Source organism: Pelophylax lessonae (genome assembly GCF_965119305.1).
Source record: "Pelophylax lessonae genome assembly, chromosome: 1".
NCBI lineage: Eukaryota > Metazoa > Chordata > Amphibia > Anura > Ranidae > Pelophylax > Pelophylax lessonae.
The window spans coordinates 374,026,938-374,049,517 of NC_138768.1; the positions used below are offsets into that span (position 1 = coordinate 374,026,938).

Below are 22,580 nucleotides of genomic sequence, written 5' to 3' on the forward strand. Positions count from 1 at the left end.
CTTTTCTTCCCAAGGTGGTTTCAGATTTTCATCTGAATGAAGATATTGTACTACCTTCCTTGTGTCCTCAGCCCAAGCATCATCGGGAACATGCGTTGCATTCCTTAGATGTGGTTCGGGCAATCAGGGTATACCTGAAAGCTACGGAATCATTCCGTAAGACGGATTCACTTTTTGTGATCACGGATGGCCCCAGAAAGGGTTTGCCTGCATCTGCCGCGACCATTGCCAAATGGATTAGACAAACGGTGGTACAGGCTTATTCTATTAAGGGTCAGAGTCCTCCGTTCCCTGTTAGGGCGCACTCCACTCGAGCGCTCAGTACTTCCTGGGCCTTTCGCCATCAGGCGTCAGTGGTCCAGGTATGTAAGGCGGCCACCTGGTCGTCAGTACATACCTTTACAAAATTCTATAAAATTGATGTGACGGCATCGGCGGATGCCTCATTTGGCCGCAAGGTTTTGCAGGCCGCAATTTGAGGAGACCGGTGGTCTACCTCGAGGGTTTTTTTCTGTTTGAAAAAAAAAAAAAAAAAATTGTTTTCTCTTTTTTTGTTGAGTCTCATCATTAAGGATGAGCATTGTAAACTTCTAGTTGGCACCGGTTGGGCCTTCTAGATTGGGATTTGATTTCCATTTTCCCACCCCTCAGTTGTGATACTGCTCTGGGACGTCCCGAAGGTGGTGTATCACCGAGGACTACGTCTGTCAATGAGCGCTAGAGAAAAATGGATTTTTGTAAAATCTTACCGTAAAATCCTTTTCTCTTAGCTCATTGAAAGACGTAGTCCCCGCCCCTCTGTTTTTTTGAGTTGGGTTAAAATCTCTAAAGACTGCTTTTTCACATAACTGATTTGCTGAGGCAGAGAGAGAGAGGATATACCCTCTGGGACTGCCCCTGGGGTGTGGCCAGAGCTTTTTAATTTCCTGTCTAGTCCTGCTCCTGTGGAGGCAACATAACCCGAAGGTGGTGTATCACCGAGGACTACGTCTGTCAATGAGCTAAGAGAAAAGGATTTTACGGTAAGATTTTACAAAAATCCATTTTTTTCACAATTGAAGTTTTGTTGGAACTGATATTATGTGCAGATCAAAGGATAACAGTAATAAAAATGCCTTGTTTTATGTTAGGATGTATTTAGGATAGAATCCTGTAACTGCCGTTTATAGGCATTATGCATAGAAGAGCTGCTGTAAACGATCCTCCTGAAACATAGTGAGTCCTATCCGTCGAATCGCCAACTGAACTTCACAGTTTAAATTGTTAATGCAGCTTTTCCATTGTCATGTGTGAGAGATGGGTCACCCAGCTGCCCCTCACCATGTAATTACAGTGTCTCTGGCATTGGCCTGGTCTTATCCACAAGTGTAATGCTGGCCATACACTATACGAAAAATTGTTCAAACTAATTTTCGAAAAACGAACACTCGGCAGTGAGAACAAATGATCGTACCATCTCGTATTGACCAATAAATCATTCAGTGGATATAAATGAATCAGTTTTTTTGTTTGTTTTTTTTTTCACATGTACCTATTGCAAATAGTTTGGAGGAGAAACGCATTACCCTTTCAGTTTATCGTTGTTTCAGCAGAAAATTTCTAACTTTGTCCTTGGTTTTTTCGGCTCAAAAAACGTCACAACTGATTACCGATTCGTGCCTATTAACTGGCCGAAAAACGAAAGAACTGTCCAAATGACCTGATTTCGGACGATTTTTTTGTATAGTGTATGGCCAGCACAAGGGAATTTTCCCACAATGCCAATAGCTCAATCAAGCAATTCTGACATTTTATGATAAATAAAAAGACAGACACAAGAATATCTTCAAAATTACAATTGTGGACATATTTATCTGAGAGTCTGAAAGGTAACAGTTATTTAAAAACACACCAGATAAAATCTCATATATGCAAACTAAATTACAATCATAACTTTACATGACTTCTACAGTAACTTCCTCATACATACAATGGGTAACAATGAATTGCCTTTTTCAGGTGTGGAGAGGCAGTAGAGAAAAACAAGAGACTTATTACACTTGATCAGAGGGAATATCAGCAAGAACTGAAGAAGAATTACAACAAACTGAAAGAGAATCTCCGTCCCATGATTGAACGCAAGATTCCCGAGTTGTACAAAACAGTGGTAAAGACTCCAAGTGACGCAAGGTGTGTGTTACAAGTGTAATTCATTCCTTTAGCAATATAGTAAGTAAAAAAAATAATACAGGCCACTGCTTTATCAGATGTCCTCAGCAAACAGTGCCTGCTGAATGAGAACTGTCAAAGAATGCCTCCACTTATCCTGAACTGCCTCACTGTGGCAGTGTCCTTCACAATGAATAACAATGTATTAATTTTACCTTTATTGCTCTTTATTGCACATTTAAAACACCTTATTTCCAGGGTGCTTACAGTCATTAAACAGCAGCCAGTCATTCTCTGGGGATACATTTACACCTATGCCTTGTGTAAATGCTTAGTGAAATGTGCTGTGGTACAATTATTCCAAATTGCACCCTAATGCACATAGCTATCAGGGGCCACTGGACCTGTGTTGTGTGAAAATTTTGCAGCAGCCCTGCTTTTTCTTCTGCTGTGGGGTGTTCTCAGACCATTCAGTATGAATGGGCAGCCTTAGCACAACACACATGACCAGAGGCATAACTAGAACCTTCAGGGCCCCGGCAGGGGCCCTTTCTTCTGAGTCCGGGGCCCTCAATCTCTGTAGCCTCAGCTGCACTTAATGAATGGACAGGAATAGCTCTGTACAGAGCTTCCCATTCATGCACTTAATGAATGGAAAGGAATATCTCTGTACAGAGCATCCCATTCATTCATAAACTGAAGCATAGAAAAACACTTACTATGCTTCAGTTATGAATGGACACAGTGAGTGCGGTACTGATTACTCACTGTGTCCATTCAGCTTTTTTAACCATATCTGCTGAACCATTTTCACTTTGGTCTAGTTGTGTAATAATTTCTAAAAGAAGCAGAGAATAGACAAAACAGAAGAAGGAAGTGGAGAGAGAGAGCCCACTATAATGTAGTAGTAGTAAATTAAAATAATTTCAGTGTTCCTAAAGAAACGGGAAGATGTTGCTTCTCTTAAAATTACAAAATACCATGTACATGGTCCAAAACCTAATAGATCAGAAGGTACATTAAAAAATATCCCAACCACTTTCATAGCATAGGCACCCAAGAGAGAGCAGTTACAACAAATTTATCGATAAACAGCAGATCCTTTTATACAAAGGGATTTAAAACATTACATATGTGAAAATATGATTCACACCTACTTACTATTACCTGGATTATGACAGCCTTTTCTTTAGATCAGCGGTCTCCAAATTGCAGCTCACAGGCCGGAAGCCTTTACTTGCTTTTATCCGGCCCTTCTCCTGTCACCAATGTTGGGTCACCATTTCCCCCACAGACACCAACGATGGGGTACTACATCTTCCCTAAATACAAACAATAGGGCACTTTTTCTCCTACTAAAACTAATGATGGGGCATTGTTTGTCCCCCACTGATGCCAGGGTGTTTGCTAAACCCACTGGTCACAGTCTGGCCCCCCCCCCCCAAAACCCAAATCACAGCATACCCCTGCTTTAGATCACTGAATATAACAGCATGTGTTCTTAGAGTAAACCTGCACTTTATTAGGGTTTCAATTATTCTCTCACCTTTCGGGTATGGAGGTATGTGCACCTCAGTTCTGTCACAAGGAGTCCTTAGTCCTGTGTAGGGGTGAGCTTCGGCTTCCTCTGAAATCATCTGTAGGCCAACATGTGGTCTGTTTTTGCTCCAATGCGCTGCGTGCCAGACCATTGATGCCCGCATCCATCTCTTTGTTTATGGGCCCACAGCTCACTGGAGTAAAAATTTAGCGTGAGGTCTGAGTTCTGCTAGAGATAAGTTTGGAGGAGGCCCAAGCTCTTCTCTAGTTGTGTGTAAGTTATAGCTCTCATTGTAGATAATAAAAGCCATTCCTTCATTATAGGCAGCTGTAAAAAGTGTTGGGGGATCTAGAGGATGTAAACATTAGGCAAAGCACAGGCTCACTTTATTGCTGTATACTTTGAAGTGTTCTAGAGCAGCCTTTTTCAACAAGGGGACCCAGGCAACCCAGGGTGCCTGTGTGTTTCTTTAGGGGTGCCTTGACAAACTGCTAAAATTTGCCCAAAAATTATATACAAGCCAATGGGTGGATCAAGCCTGCCTTTAGTTACAAAGCCAAAGGTTTTCATTGTGCATTATTACAACCATCTAGCCTCCAGCGTCCTAACAAAAAATGCCATCATCTGTTGATAAGGAGGACATTATACACCTGTACAGCATCCTTGTTTGCCCCTCCACTTTCCTTCTCCATCAGCACTAGGTTTATATTAGCTGAGTGAGGGAGAGAGAAACTGAGGAAGAAGAAAAACATTGGAATACTAGTCAGTACCTTTGTGCAAAGGTGTGTTTGCTTTGAAAGAATAAATCAACTCTTGGGGGGGGGGGGGGGATGTACTAAAACTGGAGAGTGCAAAATCTGGTGCAACTCTGCATAGAACCAGGCCTCCGGGTTTTATTGCCAAAGCTTAATTGAACAAGCTGAAGTTAGAAGCTGATTGGCTGCAACGGATTCTGAGAACACCAGTTTTAGTAAATCTACCCCTGGCTGTCCTACATGTTTGGATGTTGATGAGTTATGTAAAACTATTAGTTTAGAATTTAACCTTTTAGAATGGGTTGTCTCAAGATTGTGCAGAATTTTAAAGGTACCTTGACTAAAAAAAAAAAAAAAAAAAGAGAAACACTGATTTACTGTAGAGGGTAGTCTTTTTGGTTAATTTTTGGTCTTCCTCAGCCTTACATACCTACCTACCTTAGTCAAATAAGGCTCCTTTCACACGGTCCGCTGTCCGGTGTGGACAGTTCTCTGTTCAGCGGAGATCGATCCGCCGATCCCCGCTGAGCAGGCAGGTGACAGCTCCCTCTCCACTCTGTGTGCAGAGAGGGAGGTGTCAGAGCCCCGCTGCTCTCTATGGGGGAATCGGATGAGAGCGGACTACCTGTCCGCTTTCATTCGATCCGATCCCCTGGAGGGATGGAAAATAGGGTTTCCATCCGTCCGGTTTTCACGGACAGGATCGGATGCGGATGGCAGCGGGTGTCAGCGGACATGTCTCCGCTGGCATCCGCTGCCCCATAGAGATGCAGGGAGGATCCGATCAGATCCGCCTAAAAAACTAACAGGCGGATCTTATCGGATCATTCGTGTAAAAGGAGCCTAAAAGTCATTGTTTCCATGCACTGCACTGGCCAACAATTTTAAAACAAATGTATGCAGATAAAAATAAATGGCTCTATAATATTAGGCTTTTTCTGGTCTAGAAATCCAGCTATGGAAATACATATATTATATAATATAGACATAAAGAAATTATTCATACAGCTCTACCCCCTATCCGAAAAATGAGGAATCCCTTATATTTTTTTTTTTTTTTTTGAGGGGGGTATGTTATAAAAATTTAATTGTAGATATCTTCTTTTTGAAAGCAGACTCTTATTGTGCTTCAAATTTCTATTAAAACACCAGCTTTATAAGAAGGTATGCACTTAGCACCTGGATCATATTCGGCTTTAATGTCTTATCTCTGCACGGAGCATATTTGACATTTCTTGCTGATGGAGTGTTTACTTCTTGATAAAAATAGGGAGTGTAAATCACTCCCTGCCGCCTTGATCAGTCTTCGTGTGTGTCCTGTAACACTTGTCCATTACCAATGTCATTGCCAGTGTGGCACAGTCTGTTTATTCAGTGGGAAACTTGTCCATGCTTTGAGTTGGTTTGTGACTGACAAATGGCTTAGTGACAAAGAAGCTTTTATTTCTGTAGATTGTAAACAGAATAAGGATTCTCAGAGTAGTGGGCTGGAGTCTTCCTTCACTTCACAGATGGCTGGAGCTAGGTGAAAGCATTCCAGGCATGCAGGGAATTGCAGGCAAGCTTGATCTGTGTTTTGTTCTTGTCATGGAGAGGGATGTCTAATTAACAGAGAATGTATTTCTTGACCACAACATTTTCATTCCAATCTGATATCACCCCCTCGGATATGTGAGCAGGTAGATTGTCTAGTCTTGGCTTTTTTTTTAATAATTATTTGGAAATTCTAAACTAAGGTTTAAACAAAGTTATACTATCATTAAAGTGTAAGTTCACCTACAGGAAGATTTTTCAAAAATCCCCCTATGCAATACTATATCATTGAAATATTACATACCAGAGCTCCACCTGTGGTGCACGTCCTCCCATTACAGAGGTAGTTGTGGGTTTCTCCACAAAAACTACCGGTCCCTTATTCTTTGTGCTGCAAATGGCAGGACAGGCTGAATATTACAGTAATGCACCACTTAGCGGCCGCTCCGGGCCATTCAGACTGCTCAGCACACTCTCCCTGGTTTTTGTGGAGAGGCCCCTAAATAGCTGCATCTGTAATAGGTAGACATGCCCAATTTACAACAGGAGGAGCGCTGGTATACACTATTCCAAGGATATAGAATTGTATAGGGGGATTTTTTGGAAGATCAGGGCCTGTATGATCTGGGGGTGCATAGTATATCAATACACCTTCATTTTATCCTTGTGGCTACATGCATTGCAGTAAATGGTAGGTATGGCAAAATTGTGCATAACAGTGGGGGTTGCCTAAAGGTGATGATTAAACAGAACCTTTGCCTATTACCCCAGGCATTTTTAAGCCAGCCATAGACGGATCGAAATTTAGCCAGGAACTAGCGGAATTTCGATCCGTCTACAGACAGGCTGGTTGTACTGAAGTTGATCCTTCGATCGACTTCAGTACAACTGGCGCGTCAGGTTTTTTCAACAGTTACTGCTAATGGCTATAGCCACCAGAAATTATCATTGTTTTCAGCTCCCTACCAGCAGAATACCATAGCACTGTGGGAGCAATTTTCTTTCCTTCAACCTGTGGTTGAAGGAAAGAAAATTGCATAATGTATGTATGACCTGCCTTAGGCAACCTATAAATTAGTCAGTTTTTTCGCTCAACCAGTGGGTTGAACAAAAAAAACAGACTCTATTTCCCCATCCACACAATCCTTGCTGCTTAGTTATTGTATTCTAACAGCATGGAAACTTTACTTCCAATTAGAATATAGCGTTCAGCATTGCAGTCTATAGTCTGCAGCACTGTTAGAGGGTACAGAAGTTGATCTATAGATCAGCTACTGATCAACCACAGTGGCTATACATGGATCAAAAATCAACCAAGCCCTGTTGAACCAGCCAATTTTTGATCCATCTATGGCCAGCTTTAGATAGTATGGCCATGCCAAACAGCCTGTCCACCAGCTTCCAGCTGGAGCAGGCTTCAGGCTAAATACTGAACCGACGGTGACTGTTGTGCTTCTACTGTGGTGGATCGGGCTGTAGGGTCTGTCCTGCTGATGTCAATGGTCCTAGGGGTGCAAAACCAAAATCTGGGGGGGGGGGCATAACCCACCCCGGCACCCTCCAGACCCAGCCCTGTGAATTTGCACTTTACATAGGGGACCCCTTCTTGAGACAGCTTTTTTTTTTTTTAGCATCTTTTGAGGGCCCTCATCATTCAGCAACAATCCTGTTTTGCCTCAGAGCAAAATGCAGTTGAAAACTGGTATAATGGTTACCAACAGGCTTAATGGCACACTTTGTACATTATTATACCAGGAAAGGTGGTATTAGTCCCTTAAGATAAAATGAGCTAGGATTAGGGGTTTCCGCTGTTCCTATGTAGGGTAAGGAAGGGCATGTATCCACCCCCTTAAAGTGTATCTATTGCCAAAACTTTACTTCTAGTTTGGGATATACAGTAGTTGAACCCCTGTGCAGTTTTACTGTTGTTTGGGGCTCCAGTAGGGATTTTCCCTTACTCACTGTCTCAGGGACAACCTTTTAATTGTACAGAAAGATAAGGAAACCTTCAACATCAGCACAGAAAGTAGTACTTTTTTAAAGTGTAACTAAACCCACAACAGTAAAATCAGTCTGTATATGCAGTATATGTATATGCAGTAAAGCATGCTTGTTTTACTCACTGAGAAACTTAAGGGGTAATCCTGCACATTGTGCTTTATTCTGTTTTCTCTGATCCTCCCCTTCTTCCACTGTCCCCAGTCCATCTCCTGATGGTACAGAGCCTTGGGGACATTCTGCACATGCTCAGTTTGATGTGTATTTCTAGAGGTTTTTTTTTTTTTTTGGTAAGATGCATGTGGTCAGCACAGAGCCAATCAGTACTGTCCAGACAGAGCCTAGACAGCAGTAAACATAACATGGGGTTCTGATCCTTCCCCACTCTATCCACAGCTAAACAAAAAAGTTGTGGATATAGAGACACTTTAAATTATAGATAACTTAACTTAATATATCCACATTCAAGGGATAAGGTCATTTGGAATCTTTAGTTTTGGTTTAAATCTTTGTTTGCCGCAAATTATGTGCACATTGATATTTTTCTTGTCATGCTATTGAGCCCAAATAATTTTTAACTGTGGCTTTTTTGTCTTTCAGGGGACTTTTCACCAGGTCCAGCTTCAGAAAATATGATACACAGATCTCTCAAAGCAGTTGCTGAGCCTAAAGAACCACATAAGCTAAATGAGCAAAGACCACAAGCGTACAATGATCATTAAAGTTAATAATATTTTATCTCCTGTAAGGACTACAAAACAAGTACAGGGCTGGGTTCACACTATTGCGAATTGGATGCGGGTTTTGCCACTTCCAATTCGCATGTCAGGAGATTGTGACCGGCTCTCTATGGAGCCGGTTTACATATTTCTGGAGCAGCTTTGGAGTGAATTGCACAGTAGTCCTGTGTGTCTTCTGGTCCATTCCAGGTCCAAATTCAGCCAAATTCACGGCAGTGTGAACCCAGCCTAATAGTTACACAACTAAAGCTGAACTCCAGGTAGACAGCTAAGAGCACTAGTAAAGACATACACAGGACCTTTTTTTAACCTGACGAGATTTGTAATTTTTTCCAGCCAGTCTTGAAATTTGAACAGCTCTGTCTCACTTTTCTCTGCAGCTGTTAAAGCCCAATTCAAGGCTAATGTTAAGACAGTTTCAGGTACATTTAATAGTGGTACATCAAATAAATAAATGCATAACTGTATTGAATGGAGCTTTTATTATCTGCCTGGAGTTCAACTTAGAAATACAAGAACAATGAAAACCTTTCTTACAAGACTTTGCGTTTATATATGTTAAAGAGAATTTCGATCTGCCCGTTATCTGTGTGGTAACATGGAAATACCCCCAGTTCACCTTCTCTTTTGTAAGCAGGGATTGACTAAAGTCTGTCTTTTCATATACAATGGTACTAAGAAGGCATAATTGTATTTACGAGGTAGTGCTGCATTACATAATTCACCAGTAGGCGATGCTGAAAGTGACATAAAATATCAGCTCTTAGTCTCAGCAAAACCAATGAGCTGCTGTTAGTCATTGCATCAGCCCAGTTTTAGAAGCAGAACTTGTGTCCTGGGTACATAAAACTTGGTTCTGAGGGATGTCGTCAGATGACATTTCATAGTTTAGTAAATAAAAGGTTTAATAAAGCACTGCTGTACTGCCAATGGCGACTGTGCACTCTTTTATGTCTGCAAGGTAGACGTAGAGGTGTAAATATAATTGTAGAAGGCTAGAAATGCTGGATGGAAAAGCATTTTTATTCTAAAGCATAGAAAGGAACTAGAAAAGGTTATTTTACTATTTATATAATTTTCCTGTCTCACATAGATGTATAGAATCATAGAATGAAACGGTACCATGTTTTTCTATGTGTTATTTTTACAGATGTTAACTTTATACAAGTGTTTTCCTTTTTTGTATATTTGAGAATGAGTTGTACAAATTTTTTGTAGTTAAATTAACCACAAACATTCCACAGAGGCTATTTTTAAAATTAAACTTTTTATAGTCATTTTTTTTTTTATTAATAACTGTGTTATAATTGATTTTACTATGCCAGTATTTACTTTGTTTGAAAAAAAGTGTAATTTTTTTATGCTGAAAGTAATAAAGGAAGCTATTGATTGTTTGTCTTTAATTTGTTGTAAACATTTTCTGGGTTTACTTGTATACAAAACTTTATACTTTGGTTCTTGCATAAACATTGGGGTTTATTTAATACAATAAATTTCAGAATTATAGAATATAACTGAGGATCAGATTGCCATATACAGTGACAAGAAAAATTGTATGTAGTCTCATGAACACAAGTACATATCAAGTTCTAGAAATCTGTATCTCCTCATTGGTCCCGGAGTTGCAACACAGATGGGTCAACCACCTCCTCATTTCCCCTTCATCTGCAACCTGCTTTATGAGCTTCAGAGAGGTTTGAATCAAAGTGAGATACTTGTTTTAAAAAAGTAAAAAGATCATTATTAAAAACAGTACAATGTTTTTGATAGCAGTGCATGTTACCAATAGTGGCCATACAGAAATTTGGATTTAGCAGTAAATATAAATGTCAAGATTAAAGCAAGACTCTAGCAAAAAATACAGAAAAAAAAAAAAAAAACTTCAAGATAAAATTAAAAAAGCTTTTGCAGCACTATTCACATTCAATCTAGTACTGTTCCCTGCTATACTGCAATCCCCCCTCTAGATGTCCTCAGTTTTAGACTAAATAGTGGCCCATGCCATTCAACTCCCCTTCCCAGTATAACTAAGGCAAAACCTTTTTTTTTTGTTTTGCATAGAGTGGAAAAGGATTAGAACCCGTCAGTTTTCTTTTTTTTGCTGTCTATGTTCCTGTTAAGGAGATTCGCCCTCTCTATTTGTCCTGTTTACAGGTTTCATCAAAAGTAGAAGTAAATGAAAATCTCAAATTTGGGTTGCCCCCAGAACAGGAATAGAGGGGAAATCTTCCAATGTACATACTAGTTCTGGTGACAATCAGGGGGTTCCCTCACTTTGGAGGGATTTCCTCTCACTTTTTGTTGTGGCTATGGGACAGGAAGTAAAAGAAAATTTCCCCAATAGGATACAAATTCCATCCAAAATGAACAAAAAAAAAAAAAAAAGTTCTAGTTTAAGGTAGCCATACAATCCTGACTGTACAACCTAATTTGGATCTACCAAAAACGATGTAGTGTATAGGCTTTCCTGATGTGATACAAGTTGATTGCTTATGTGTGTCCTCCTATTACAGTCTTTCTACATCTAAAAGAGATTGTACAATCGGATTGTATAGTGTATGACCAGCCTTAGCCCAGGATCATGGATCGACCTCTTGGGGCAGCAACATCACACTGGTCACCAGACTGGTCCATTCAAGATGTTCATTGGCAACAAAGCGTGTTGAGAGGCGCCAAATTGTGATGTCATCATGCACGCTTTTTCTGATCTGGTTTGTGCTGGTCTCCATTGTATAACATTGTGAGTTAATCGTATGGCGCCATTACACAACGTGACTTGCTTTTGCTTTCTTTCATGGTGGTAATATCCAATTATTCGTATGAGAAAGTGTGGGCTACTTTTTGGCATGAACTTTTGGTTATTTTATATTATTTATTATTGATACACCAATAATTTATATTATCTAATATTTATATATTCATACACTATTTATTTATTTTATTTGACATAGATGCACTTTATTTATGGTTGATTTGTAATATAAAATAATATCATATTATGCATATGATTTGATATTTATGTTTTGTACTTAAGTGTGAGCACTTTAAGGAACAGCACACCTTATTTTGTATTTATGTACATCAGCCTTTCTCAACCTTTTCAACACAGAGGAACCCTTGAAATAAATCATTTCTGGTCTCGGGGACCCCCTGCTAAAAATTAAAAATCTACAACTCATGGCACATTAAGCCCCGTACACACGTACCGATGGTCGGCATACAAATGTTCCTCTTTTCTCCCCGGGATGTCGGTGTCTGCTGAAAAGTGCAAAGACAGCACAAGGACAGCACAAGAATTTTGTCCGCCGACTGCAGAAGTGATGTCATGTAATGGTTAACTTTCCCTGTGTTTTCTATTTTCTGAGCATGCCCAGTCTTGCAAATCTGCGGTCTGTCGGCCGAATTGTGTACTGACAGGCGAACAATCGTCCGTTCTGGTGTCGGCATACAAATATTTTCATGTTTGCAAGAAAGACTTTTGTCCGCGGATTGTGCGCAGACATCTGTCGGAGGCACCATACTAACACGCGTACAATCGGCAGATCCTTCGTCCACCGACGTTTGTATGCCGACGATCGGTACGTGTGTACGGGCCTTAAGTGTGACAGTCAGTGGGAAGAACACTCCTTACTCTTGTCATCATTGGGAAGAATTACCCCCTTACAGATAGCTAAAAGGAACAATGGTGTCATTGGGAAGTTATCTAAAGGGGAAGAAATTGCTCAAGGAACCCCTAGCAACCTCAGGAGGATCCCCGGTTGAGAAACCCTGATGTACAGTATATGTATCAAGTATTCAGAAGAGTGCTGCTGTTTCTGAATATACACAAAGCGCACGATTGTTGATATTGATATGACAACACAGAGATTCGACTAGAAAATGATTTTGCTGTTTTTCACAGTTACTGGAAAACTGAATGCTGTGGTTACCTCCTGCATCATCTGGACTTAGCTCAGGTTTCCTTTAATGCAAAACTTCAGTTCTTTTAAAGAAAAAAAAAGTCCGCTCTTGGCCAACTATATAGTGTGAGAATTTTAGGAAACCTCATTGCAGATACTCATCTGCTTCTACAGCGTAAAAAGTGCCCTGAATTGCACATGCTGGATGACAATGCCTGTCTTATTTAAATACTGAACCCCTGGAATCCCTCTGTATGGGTCTTTCATACATGACATTCCTACATATTTACCTCTTGCTTTCTACAAACTTCTGAAACAAGGAGTGGGAACTAATTACAAAAACGGGGAAACAACACAGAAGTCTTATCCACAAACAGCATTTTACTATATTTGCAATGCAGTAAAAATCAGAACATTGCCAGTTTTAGATGATTACCGCTGAAGACAAACATGGCACAGGAAGTAATTATATATATATATATATATATATGTGTCAGCCCTGATCATATGGGCTGTCGGGAGGCCATGAGACTGTTTAGGCGGAGACTTGCTGCCTTGGCAGGGCTTCCAATGTCTGGGTTTCAGCCTCACAGTCACATGCCCTCTTAACAGCCCATGTGAACAGAGCTGTACAGGCAGCTTTGTTAAGTTGACACATATTATTGCTACCCAAACCCTTTTTTTTTTTTTTTAAAGGTACTTTCAATCGTCACCAATGATTATCAAAAACTGGCAATGTGTGCCTTACAACCATAGTAAAAAACACATTGCTCATATGTAAGCAGGCGCCGTTAGCTACTCTGGCACTAGGTGGCTCTGTCCTGAAATAGTGTAACCACCAGTCTAGGAAGACACCTTTCATACTAAACAGCAATATAAAGGGAACATTTTCTTCTTTTACAATGTTCATTTTCAAAGACCACTTCCAATGAAAAGGGCATTTCTCAACTAACCACTGACATAAGGGCCCATAACAATTTTCCTGTTTGCATTTTTTTTTGATCATTATTTTTATTTAATTTCAGAATTATTACTGAAAGTAATGTTTTAGTATAGAGGAGGGGGGCATTAATAAATGATCTTCTCTGATGTTAATATAACATTAGTTGAAGATATAACTTTTAATAGGGCTTGCCTAAGACCTGTATTAATTTCAAGGGTTCCTCCATGGTAAAAGTAATCTGTGTCTAATTTCTTTATTCTTTTATTATTATATCTACTACTTACTGATCACACTATTATAACATTAGATGTAGTTAGTTGTAGATATCATAAAACTTAATTGGGACCAGTAGATTATTTTAAGGGTTCTTCCATGGTAAAAAGGTTGAGAAAGGCTGCTTTTGAGTTGTAGATTTATTAGCTTTTAGTAGAGCTCCCTGAGATTATTTCAAGGGCTCCTCCATGGTAAGAGTGATCTGCACTGAGTGTTGCATTCCTTTATTCTTATATCTACTATTTACGCTATTACAATATTCCCTGTAGCTAGTTGTAGATTTCATAACTTAGTAGGAACCAGTAGATTATTTCAAGGATTCCTCCATGGTAAAAAGGCTGCTATAGAGTTATTGATATCATAACATTTAGTAGGGACCAGTAAATTATTTCAAGGGCTCCTTCATGGTAAAAAGGTTGAGAACAGCTGCTATAGAGTTGTAGATATAATAACTTTATTAGTAGAGACCAGTATATTATTTTAAGGGCTCCTCCATGGTAAAAAGGTTGGGAAAGGCTATTCTACAGTGTCACTTGAGTTACAGCTCTAAATTTGGGGTTGCTGATATCACATCCAAGATGGAGGTGCCCAACAGCAGTCTCGAGGCTTTTGGATGTCTACACATGGTAGGCTTTTACAGGTAAAAAACATGAATAAAAAACATTAAATACAGATATAATCTTATGGGAATATTTATTGATCAAATAAATTGTCTGATGACAGACTCTCTTTAAGCAGAGGTGATATTTTGTAGCCCTTTGGATATGTCATGGGCAGCAATTGAGGCCATCTATATTTACCAAGTTGACCCCCGGCCTAAAATCTGAATATTAGAGTACTGACAAAACAGCCTCCATAAACTGTAAATAAACATCTGAGTGTGTTCACATGTTTTCTTATCAGTACTGATTATGACCCATCTATGCAGTTTGTTCACTTTTGTCTTTCCAGGACTTCCCTTCTGGACTTTAGCTGGCTTACACGTATTACTGTGACTTGTTGGTCTCAACAGTGTAAATACTGGCAATGTACACAGGCCCTCAGAATAGTGACCTCTGTCTGCTCTGTACAATAGCAGATTGTTCTTCCCCCTCCCCCTGTCAGGGTTCACATTGAGATGAATGGTAAAACGGGCTCCTGAGTTAAAATATTTTAATCCAGCTTCAGAAAAGGTCAGATGTATCCTTGAGATCTGTAGTCACCCATTATTAAAATGGATTTTATTACAAAGGAACTAAGCAAATAGGTAATGCCATAAGGGGTAGGAAAAGTTTGTATTACACGGATTGAAATGTTTTAACTTTACATATTTTAAAGCACATATTAAAGTGGGCCTCTAGCAAAAACAAAAATTGGGAAGAAATTCTCCCAACGGGGAAACATGTCAAAGTTGTATTCACCTTAATTGTGGGTGAGATTTCTTGTGTATGTTTACTACATGTCCTGCAATGATTGGTAAAAATAAAAAATGGATGAGTTACCAAATGCATGGTAATGCATTGCATTACTCAGGTGCATCAATACAAGGTATAGTATAAAGTGAATAGTTAAAGATTACATGACCTCTCACCAAAGACCTACAGTCATCCTCAAACATATAAATGTAAAGAGAACCCATTGCTATTGAATAAAAAAAAAAAAAAAAAAAATCTGAATCTCCACTAGTAAAATGTTAAAATAGTGCACTTCAGCCTTATGTCTTATTGTAAGATAAGGGTCATGCTGTAAGGCTGCCTAGGAACAGAGCTGATAGGAGACAGTCAAACTGTCATAACAATGGTGCTGTCAGGATGACATAAAAGCAGACCATTTTAACTGATAATTTTCCCTCCTATAGCAGATCAGATATATCAGTTATCAGCCCAGAGCTAAGGCAAAAAGTATGGTGCAGAGATCAATAGGTGCTGGGTTCAAGTGGTTCACTACCCGCTCAATGGTAATAACTATCCAACCCAAAAATATAAGCTGTTCTCCATCATAAAAGCCTGATGTGAGGATTTGTTTGTATTATCCGGTACAGAGGTTGTTCTTCTGTATTATGTATCAGAGTGAAACGCGTTAGTCAGTGGAACAGCCTCTGTACCAGATAATGCAAATTGATCTTAACATCAGGCTTTTATGATGAAGAGCGGATTCTCTTTTTGTTGGATGGTTAGAAGCTGGTTAGAGCCTCACACTGAGTGAGCATAAAAATACACGTTACTGAGAGAACACACTTATGCCCAAAGGATAAGGATATGCTATTATAATACTTATGTCCGCACCAATAAACTTCTCCACTGACCGCCATTACAACAAAACATTTCTCCCCTAACTACCATTTTACTGATGCATTTCTCAACTGACTGCCACTGCACCCATGAACTTCACTGACCTCTACTGCAACCATACATTTTTTTTCACTGACCTCCACTGCATGACAAATTTTTTTTCCAAAGGGTTCCACTGCATCAACACACAGGGAGAGATTTACTAACCCAGATGTACACAGAATCTAGTGCAGCTGTGCATAGTAACCAATCAGCTTCCAGTTTTTTTTTTTTGGAAAAGTTTCATATACAAGCTGAAGTTAGAAGAGAATTGGTTGCTATGAACAGCTGAACCAGGTTCTCTGGGCTCCAGTTTTAGTAAATATCCCCCACTTCTTTTACTGACGTCCACTGTAAGGAAATACTTCACTAACTGCCACTGTACTGATGCATTTCTCTACTGACTGCCACTGCACCAATATGCACTTTTCTACTGACCACCACTTACACACACACTTCTTCACAGACTAAAGCCTCGTACACACGTACCGATTGTTGGCCGTGAATTTTCAGCCACCGTCCGATCGGCCGATTATCGGCTTGTTAGTATGATGCTTCCGACAGCCGACTGCGACTTTTCGGCCGAACAAAAAAATCTGGTGTGCATGCTATAAAATTTTTGTTGGCCAACAACAGAACGGCCGATTGTTCCTCAGTCAGTACAGATTTCGGCAGACACAAATCAGATGAGCAAGACTGGGCATGCTCAGAGAAGAAAAAACACACGAAAAGTAAGCCAGAACATGACATCACTTCTGCAGTTGGTTGTTGTTGGCCGACAAAATTCGTGTGCAGTCTAGAGCACATTTCAACCAACACATCACTGGACAAAATACGGCCGATCGGTCGGCCAACAATCGGTGCGTGTGTACGAGGCTTTACAGTTCAAACACACACTTCTATACTGGCCACCACTGTACCCATGCACAACTTTATTTACCAACTGTGCAAGCATATACTTCTCCCCTGATGGCCAATGAACCCACACACTTTTCCAATGGCTGTCAGTGAACCAGCCACCATGGGAATAATGTGCACTGTCACTGTACCATCTTGTATTTCTCCACTGGCTGTTACAGCTTCCACAGTTATCCACTGACAGCCACCATACCAATGTGTACTTCTATACCAATCCCCCACTGCACCCAAACCCTTTGCCACTCATCACCACTGCTCAGAGGCACTTCTCAACTCACTGTCACTGCACTCACATGCTTCTCCACTAACAAACAATACTTCCATGGACTTCCATTTCAATAAACACTTCTACACTGACCCCACACTGTACCAAAACCCATTTCCACTAACCACCATTGTCATTGCTCTAAGGCACTCAGCAACCCACTCCACTCTTTCTGCATGCTTCTCCACTGACCACCATTTGTTCCATGCAATTCTCCACTGCCTTCAACTTCATCAAACACTTCTTCACTGACCAACACTGCAGCAATGAAGGTCTCCACTGATGGACACTTTACTAGCTCAAATCTTCATTATACTGACACACTGCTCCACTCACTGCCACTGCAAAAGGGAACTTTTTCATCCACCACCTATTTAATGGCCCTATTCTCCACTGTATCAATACACTTCTCCACTGCTCACCATTGTAATAACACACACTTCTCCACTGGCTGTCATTGATAGACACATTTCTCTACTACAATACATCAATTTACTGACACACTTTTCCATTGACCCCTCTAGGATGCAATTCTCTGCTGACCATCAATGTAATGGCAGATGTAGCAGATTTTTCTATTTCAGAGGAAGGGCACGCTTCTCCACTGGTGGTCATTGCAAAGCCACACATAGCATACTTCTACACTACATTAAAACAAATGCACGCCACACTTTTCAGATATCTGTCAAACATTTTGAAAACCATTTATCATTTTCCTTCCACTTCAAAATTCTGTGCCACTTATGTGTTGGTCTATTACATAAAATCCCAATAAAATATATTTACATTTTTGGTTGTAACATGACAAAATGTGGAAAATTTCAAGGGGTATGAATACTTTTTCAAGGCACTGTACAAGTTCAAAAGCAGGGTTTACTACCCTTTTACCAGTCTTTGCATGGAATAGCACAAAGCAGCATTAACAACAAATAAAGAAACACATACTCAGTTTGTGTTTAACCACTTTACCACCGGAGGATTTTGCTGTCTTACGTCCAGGCCACTTTTTGCGATTCGGCACTGTGCGACTTCAACTGTCAATTGCGCGGACGTGCGACGCCATACCCAAACGAAATTTCGTCCTTTTTTTCCCCACAGAGCTTTCTTTTGGTGGTATTTGATCACCTGTGCGATTTTTACTTTTTGCGCTATAAACAAAAAGAGCGTAAATTTTGAAAAAATAACAATATTTTTCACATTTTTTTTATATGAAATTCCCCCCCAAAAAAAATGTTAAAACTCAAATTTTTTTTTAAATTTTTGGCCAATTTGTTTTCTGCTACCTATGTTTAGTAAAAAAAAAAAAAAATCGCAATAAGCGTATTTTGGTTTGCGCAAAAGTTTATGCGTTTACTAACAAAGGGAAAGATTTATGTCATTTTTGATGTTTTTTTTTTAATGAGTAATGGCGGCGATCTGCGATTTTTTTTGCGGGACTGCGACATTGCGGCGGACAGATCCGACCCTTGACTGACATTTTTGACCCTTTTGGGGGTACCAGTGACATTACTACAGTAATCAGTGCTATAAATATGCACTGTTACTGTAAAAATCACACCGGCAGGGAAGGGGTTAATTCACTGACGTGTGTGGGGGGAGGGGACTATGTGACACAGGGACAGATCGTAAGTTCAGCTATGCTGAATCCTGCAATCTGACCCTGCCTGGAGATCGACCCGCTTGTGTTTACACAAGCGGGCGGACCTCCAGACTCGATTACCCAACGATCGAGGAAGAGCAGCGGCGATCGCCGCCGCTCCTCCCCTGGCCCGACTCCCGCTGTGACTGAATACAGTGGGAGCGAGCCTCCGGCGGCGCCGCCGAGAAGGGGGAATGTCTGGTGACGTAGGTCTACGTCGACAGACGTTATCGAGCCACTTTGCCGCAGTACAGCTCTAGTGAGCAGTGCGGAAGTGGTTAAAGCGGAGTTCCAGCCATTTACTCACCTGTCCAACGGTCCAGCGATGCGGCCGCCGGAAGCCTCGATCCTCTCCCTCGGCGCCGGCATCACTGCTGTGGGCACCCGGCTGTAACAGTTTGCGGCTTCACAGCCGGGTACCCACTGCGCATGCGCGAGTCGCGCTGCGCGCCGTGATTGGCCGGCAATCTTCTGGGACCTCTGACGTGTCCCAGAAGATTGCAGGGAGGGAGGGGGAGAGGAGAACTTCCGCTCAGGGCGCCGCGGCGCTCCGAGCGGAAGTGGGAGCGGGTACCTGTCAAAACTAGGTACCCGCTCCCCCCCCCAAAAAATGACATGCCAAATGTGGCATGTCGGGGGGTCAGGACTCCCTAAAGCGGAAGTTCCACTTTTGGGTGGAACTCCGCTTTAATGATCAACATTTTTTGGCCACGGTGTATTTATTTAAGGGGTAACCCCAATTTTAACAAGCAATTTAAATCCTAGGTGCAGCCTTATAGGCCCATACACCACCAAATGACTTTATTTCCAGACAATTCAGTCACAATGTCCACCCAGAATAGACTATCCGCCACTAAACAAAACACTATAACATAAACTGTAATAAAAAATAAGAGAGGATGGGTGGGAGCCATGGCCTGGTCCTCATCAGCAGTGATTGAGCAGCAAGAGTTCTTTATAAGGCAGTGCTGTGCAGCATCCTTAGTCCGCTGCTTAATAAAGAGCATTTGATTATAGCCACTGCACTGGAGCGCCAGCTTTCGCTATATACTGTTTGAAAATTGGAGGATACCAGAGATCCTTTTAACTGGAAGCCTGTGCTTGCAAGCTGTGGATGATTAAGGAGGTAGCAGCTCTGTTTCACCTGTCTTAATAGTCCATTGTTGCCAGGGGCAGAGTTCTTATGCAGCAGCAACCAATGGCCCCCTTTAATAGAAGGAAAAAAAAGGGGGAGGGGGAGAACTAGCACTCTTTGCATCATCCTATGGGGGTTCAGTGGAATAAATGCTAGAGACCCAATCATTAGTTTTCTTTTTTCAAAAACAAGGTTCATTTTATGCAAATACAAAAAAAACAAAAAAAAAACTGTTCAAATGTTCATCCTACCATAAGCCAAGTTTCCTTAAAACTTTCAGTGCACTTAAAGCCTATCAATGTGCAAAATATTTTTTTTCCCATGCAGCGGGGCTGTGTCTGCACTGCTTGGATTACCTGCTCATTTTGTTTGGGGTGAACACAGACCCTATACTCGCCTCTGGAAAACGGCGCTCCCCAACATCCAGGGCCGGGACAAAGGGTGGGCAGGAGGGACGGTTGCCCTGGGCGCAATGGTTTATTGCAGGGCTGGGGGGGGGGGTGCCTTGACCCCGACCCTAAGGAAAGGAGGGGCACAGTTTGGCATCCTTGCCCTGGGTGCTGGATGACCGTGTCCCGGCACTGCCAACATCCAGCAGTGGACTGTTCCTGACATCTCCATGTCTAAAAGCTGGTCTATGGGCATGACGACGTTAGGAACAGTCCACCGCACGAGACCACGAAGGGGGCAGGAGTGGCAAGGACTGGTCTTGGGCTGGGAGGATCAGAGGATAAGATGAGGATATCTCGTCTTTCCGAACCCCTAGACAAAGACGAACATTTAGCCCATTCAGTACGGGCACAGCCCCGCAGCATGGGGGAAAAAAAAATATTTGCCACGAGTTCAGCTTTAACTAAATTCCTAAACAGTGCCATTAGCTTTCCTTGCTATCTTGCCTAGCTATCTTATGTGAACTACAAAACAATTCCTTCTGTGCAAGGGACATGAAGAGAGGTTGTGTTTTTGTAGTACAGATGAAAAGAGGTGTCTAGAGTGACAATGGTGCTACTCCTTCGATACAGTACAGTGAGTGAGCGTTGTCACCCTAGGAGAGGAAGTCTTTTATTTGCAGGATTGCCATGTGAAAATAAAGGGGAAAGGCCTGAATGCAGACATCACATATAAAGAACTGGCAAGCTCTACAATATGTTTTTTTTTTTTTTTGAAGTTTAGATACACTTTAAGGTCTTTGTTTAATTATATATACTGTATAAATATATCCTAAATTAAATGCAATTCCCCTCTGCATCCTCAACTAGTATTTTTTTTTTTTTTAACACAAATCTTATGCATTTGTGTTGCATTTTTTATAGTTTGTTTCCAGAAAAAAAAAAAAAAAACAGACACACAATTTCATTTACAACCTTATTTCAGATATAAATAATTTTATCAAGTTTCGTGCCAGAAATTTAATTTAAGTAATGTGATAAATGGTATAAAATGCCAAAATCACATTTAAACCCGGAGGAAAAAATAAAAAAATAAAAAACACACCTTGTAATGACAGGAATGTCAGAAAAAGTCTACTTCACCATCAAACTGCACTACAGGGCAGATTTAAAATGAATTGTTCACTGTAAATAAAAAAAAAAACCTTTACTAGGAAGATTCACCTTCAGTAAATGGTTGGTGAATGTCACCTTCACTGTTTGTTAAAGCTAAACTCTGGGATAAGCAAATATTTCTCCAAATACATGGCATGTACTGTATGTCCTTGAACGTTGGTGCACTTTGTGTATTTCTTCCAGATCTGTGTAATAGACCAGTGTGGCACTGTTCCTCTATATAGAAGTTTCCTGTAACAAAGACTGGCCACTGCTGCTCTCTCTCCTTCTGCAAGGTGACTGGTCTTGTATGCGCCCCCTCCTGTTGTTTTTTTGTAGGCAGGCTTTAGTAGGTGGACCTGCTGGGTCCCTCTGGCAGTTCTGCTCTCTGCACATCCTCTGTACAGCACAGTGATGGTGTCACCACTACTTTTACAAAGTAATATCTGTTTTTGGCTGCTCAAAGACCAGGGCCTATTTTGCGATTCAGCACTGCGTGACTTTAACGGACAATTGCGCGGTCGTGCGACGCTGTACGCAAATGAAATTGACGTCCTTTTTTTACCACAGAGTTTTCTTTTGGTGGTATTTGATCACCTGTGCGATTTTTACTTTTTGCGCTATAAAAAAAAAAATAGCGACAATTTTGAAAAAATAACAATATTTTTAACATTTTTTTTTATATGAAATTCCCCCCCCCCCCCAAAAACTGTAAAAATCTAAATTTTTTAACATTTTAGGCCAATTTGTTTTCTGCTACATATTTTTGGTGAAACAAAATAGCAATAAGCGTATTTTGATTGGTTTGCGCAAAAATTATTGCGTTTACTAATTACGGGAAAGATTTATGCAATTTTTTTTTTTTTAACTAGTAATGGCGGCAATCTGCGATTTTTTTTGCGGGACTGCGACATTGCGGCGGACAGATCTGACCCTTGACT

At 40.8% G+C, this 22,580-nt stretch overlaps 1 protein-coding gene across 2 annotated transcripts in view; it reads left to right on the forward strand.

Annotated features, from left to right (window-relative positions):
* The window catches only part of DOCK8 (dedicator of cytokinesis 8), a 252,499-nt gene extending 243,766 nt beyond the window's left edge, over positions 1–8,733 (forward strand). For both annotated transcript variants that reach the window (XM_082242986.1, XM_082242987.1), the window contains 2 exons: positions 1,999–2,169; positions 8,575–8,733. In XM_082242986.1, the coding sequence (XP_082099112.1) occupies positions 1,999–2,169; positions 8,575–8,638 (235 nt within the window). In that variant the 3' untranslated portion in view covers positions 8,639–8,733. The remainder of the gene's footprint in view (positions 1–1,998; positions 2,170–8,574) is intronic.
* The last annotated feature ends 13,847 nt before the right edge of the window (positions 8,734–22,580 follow it).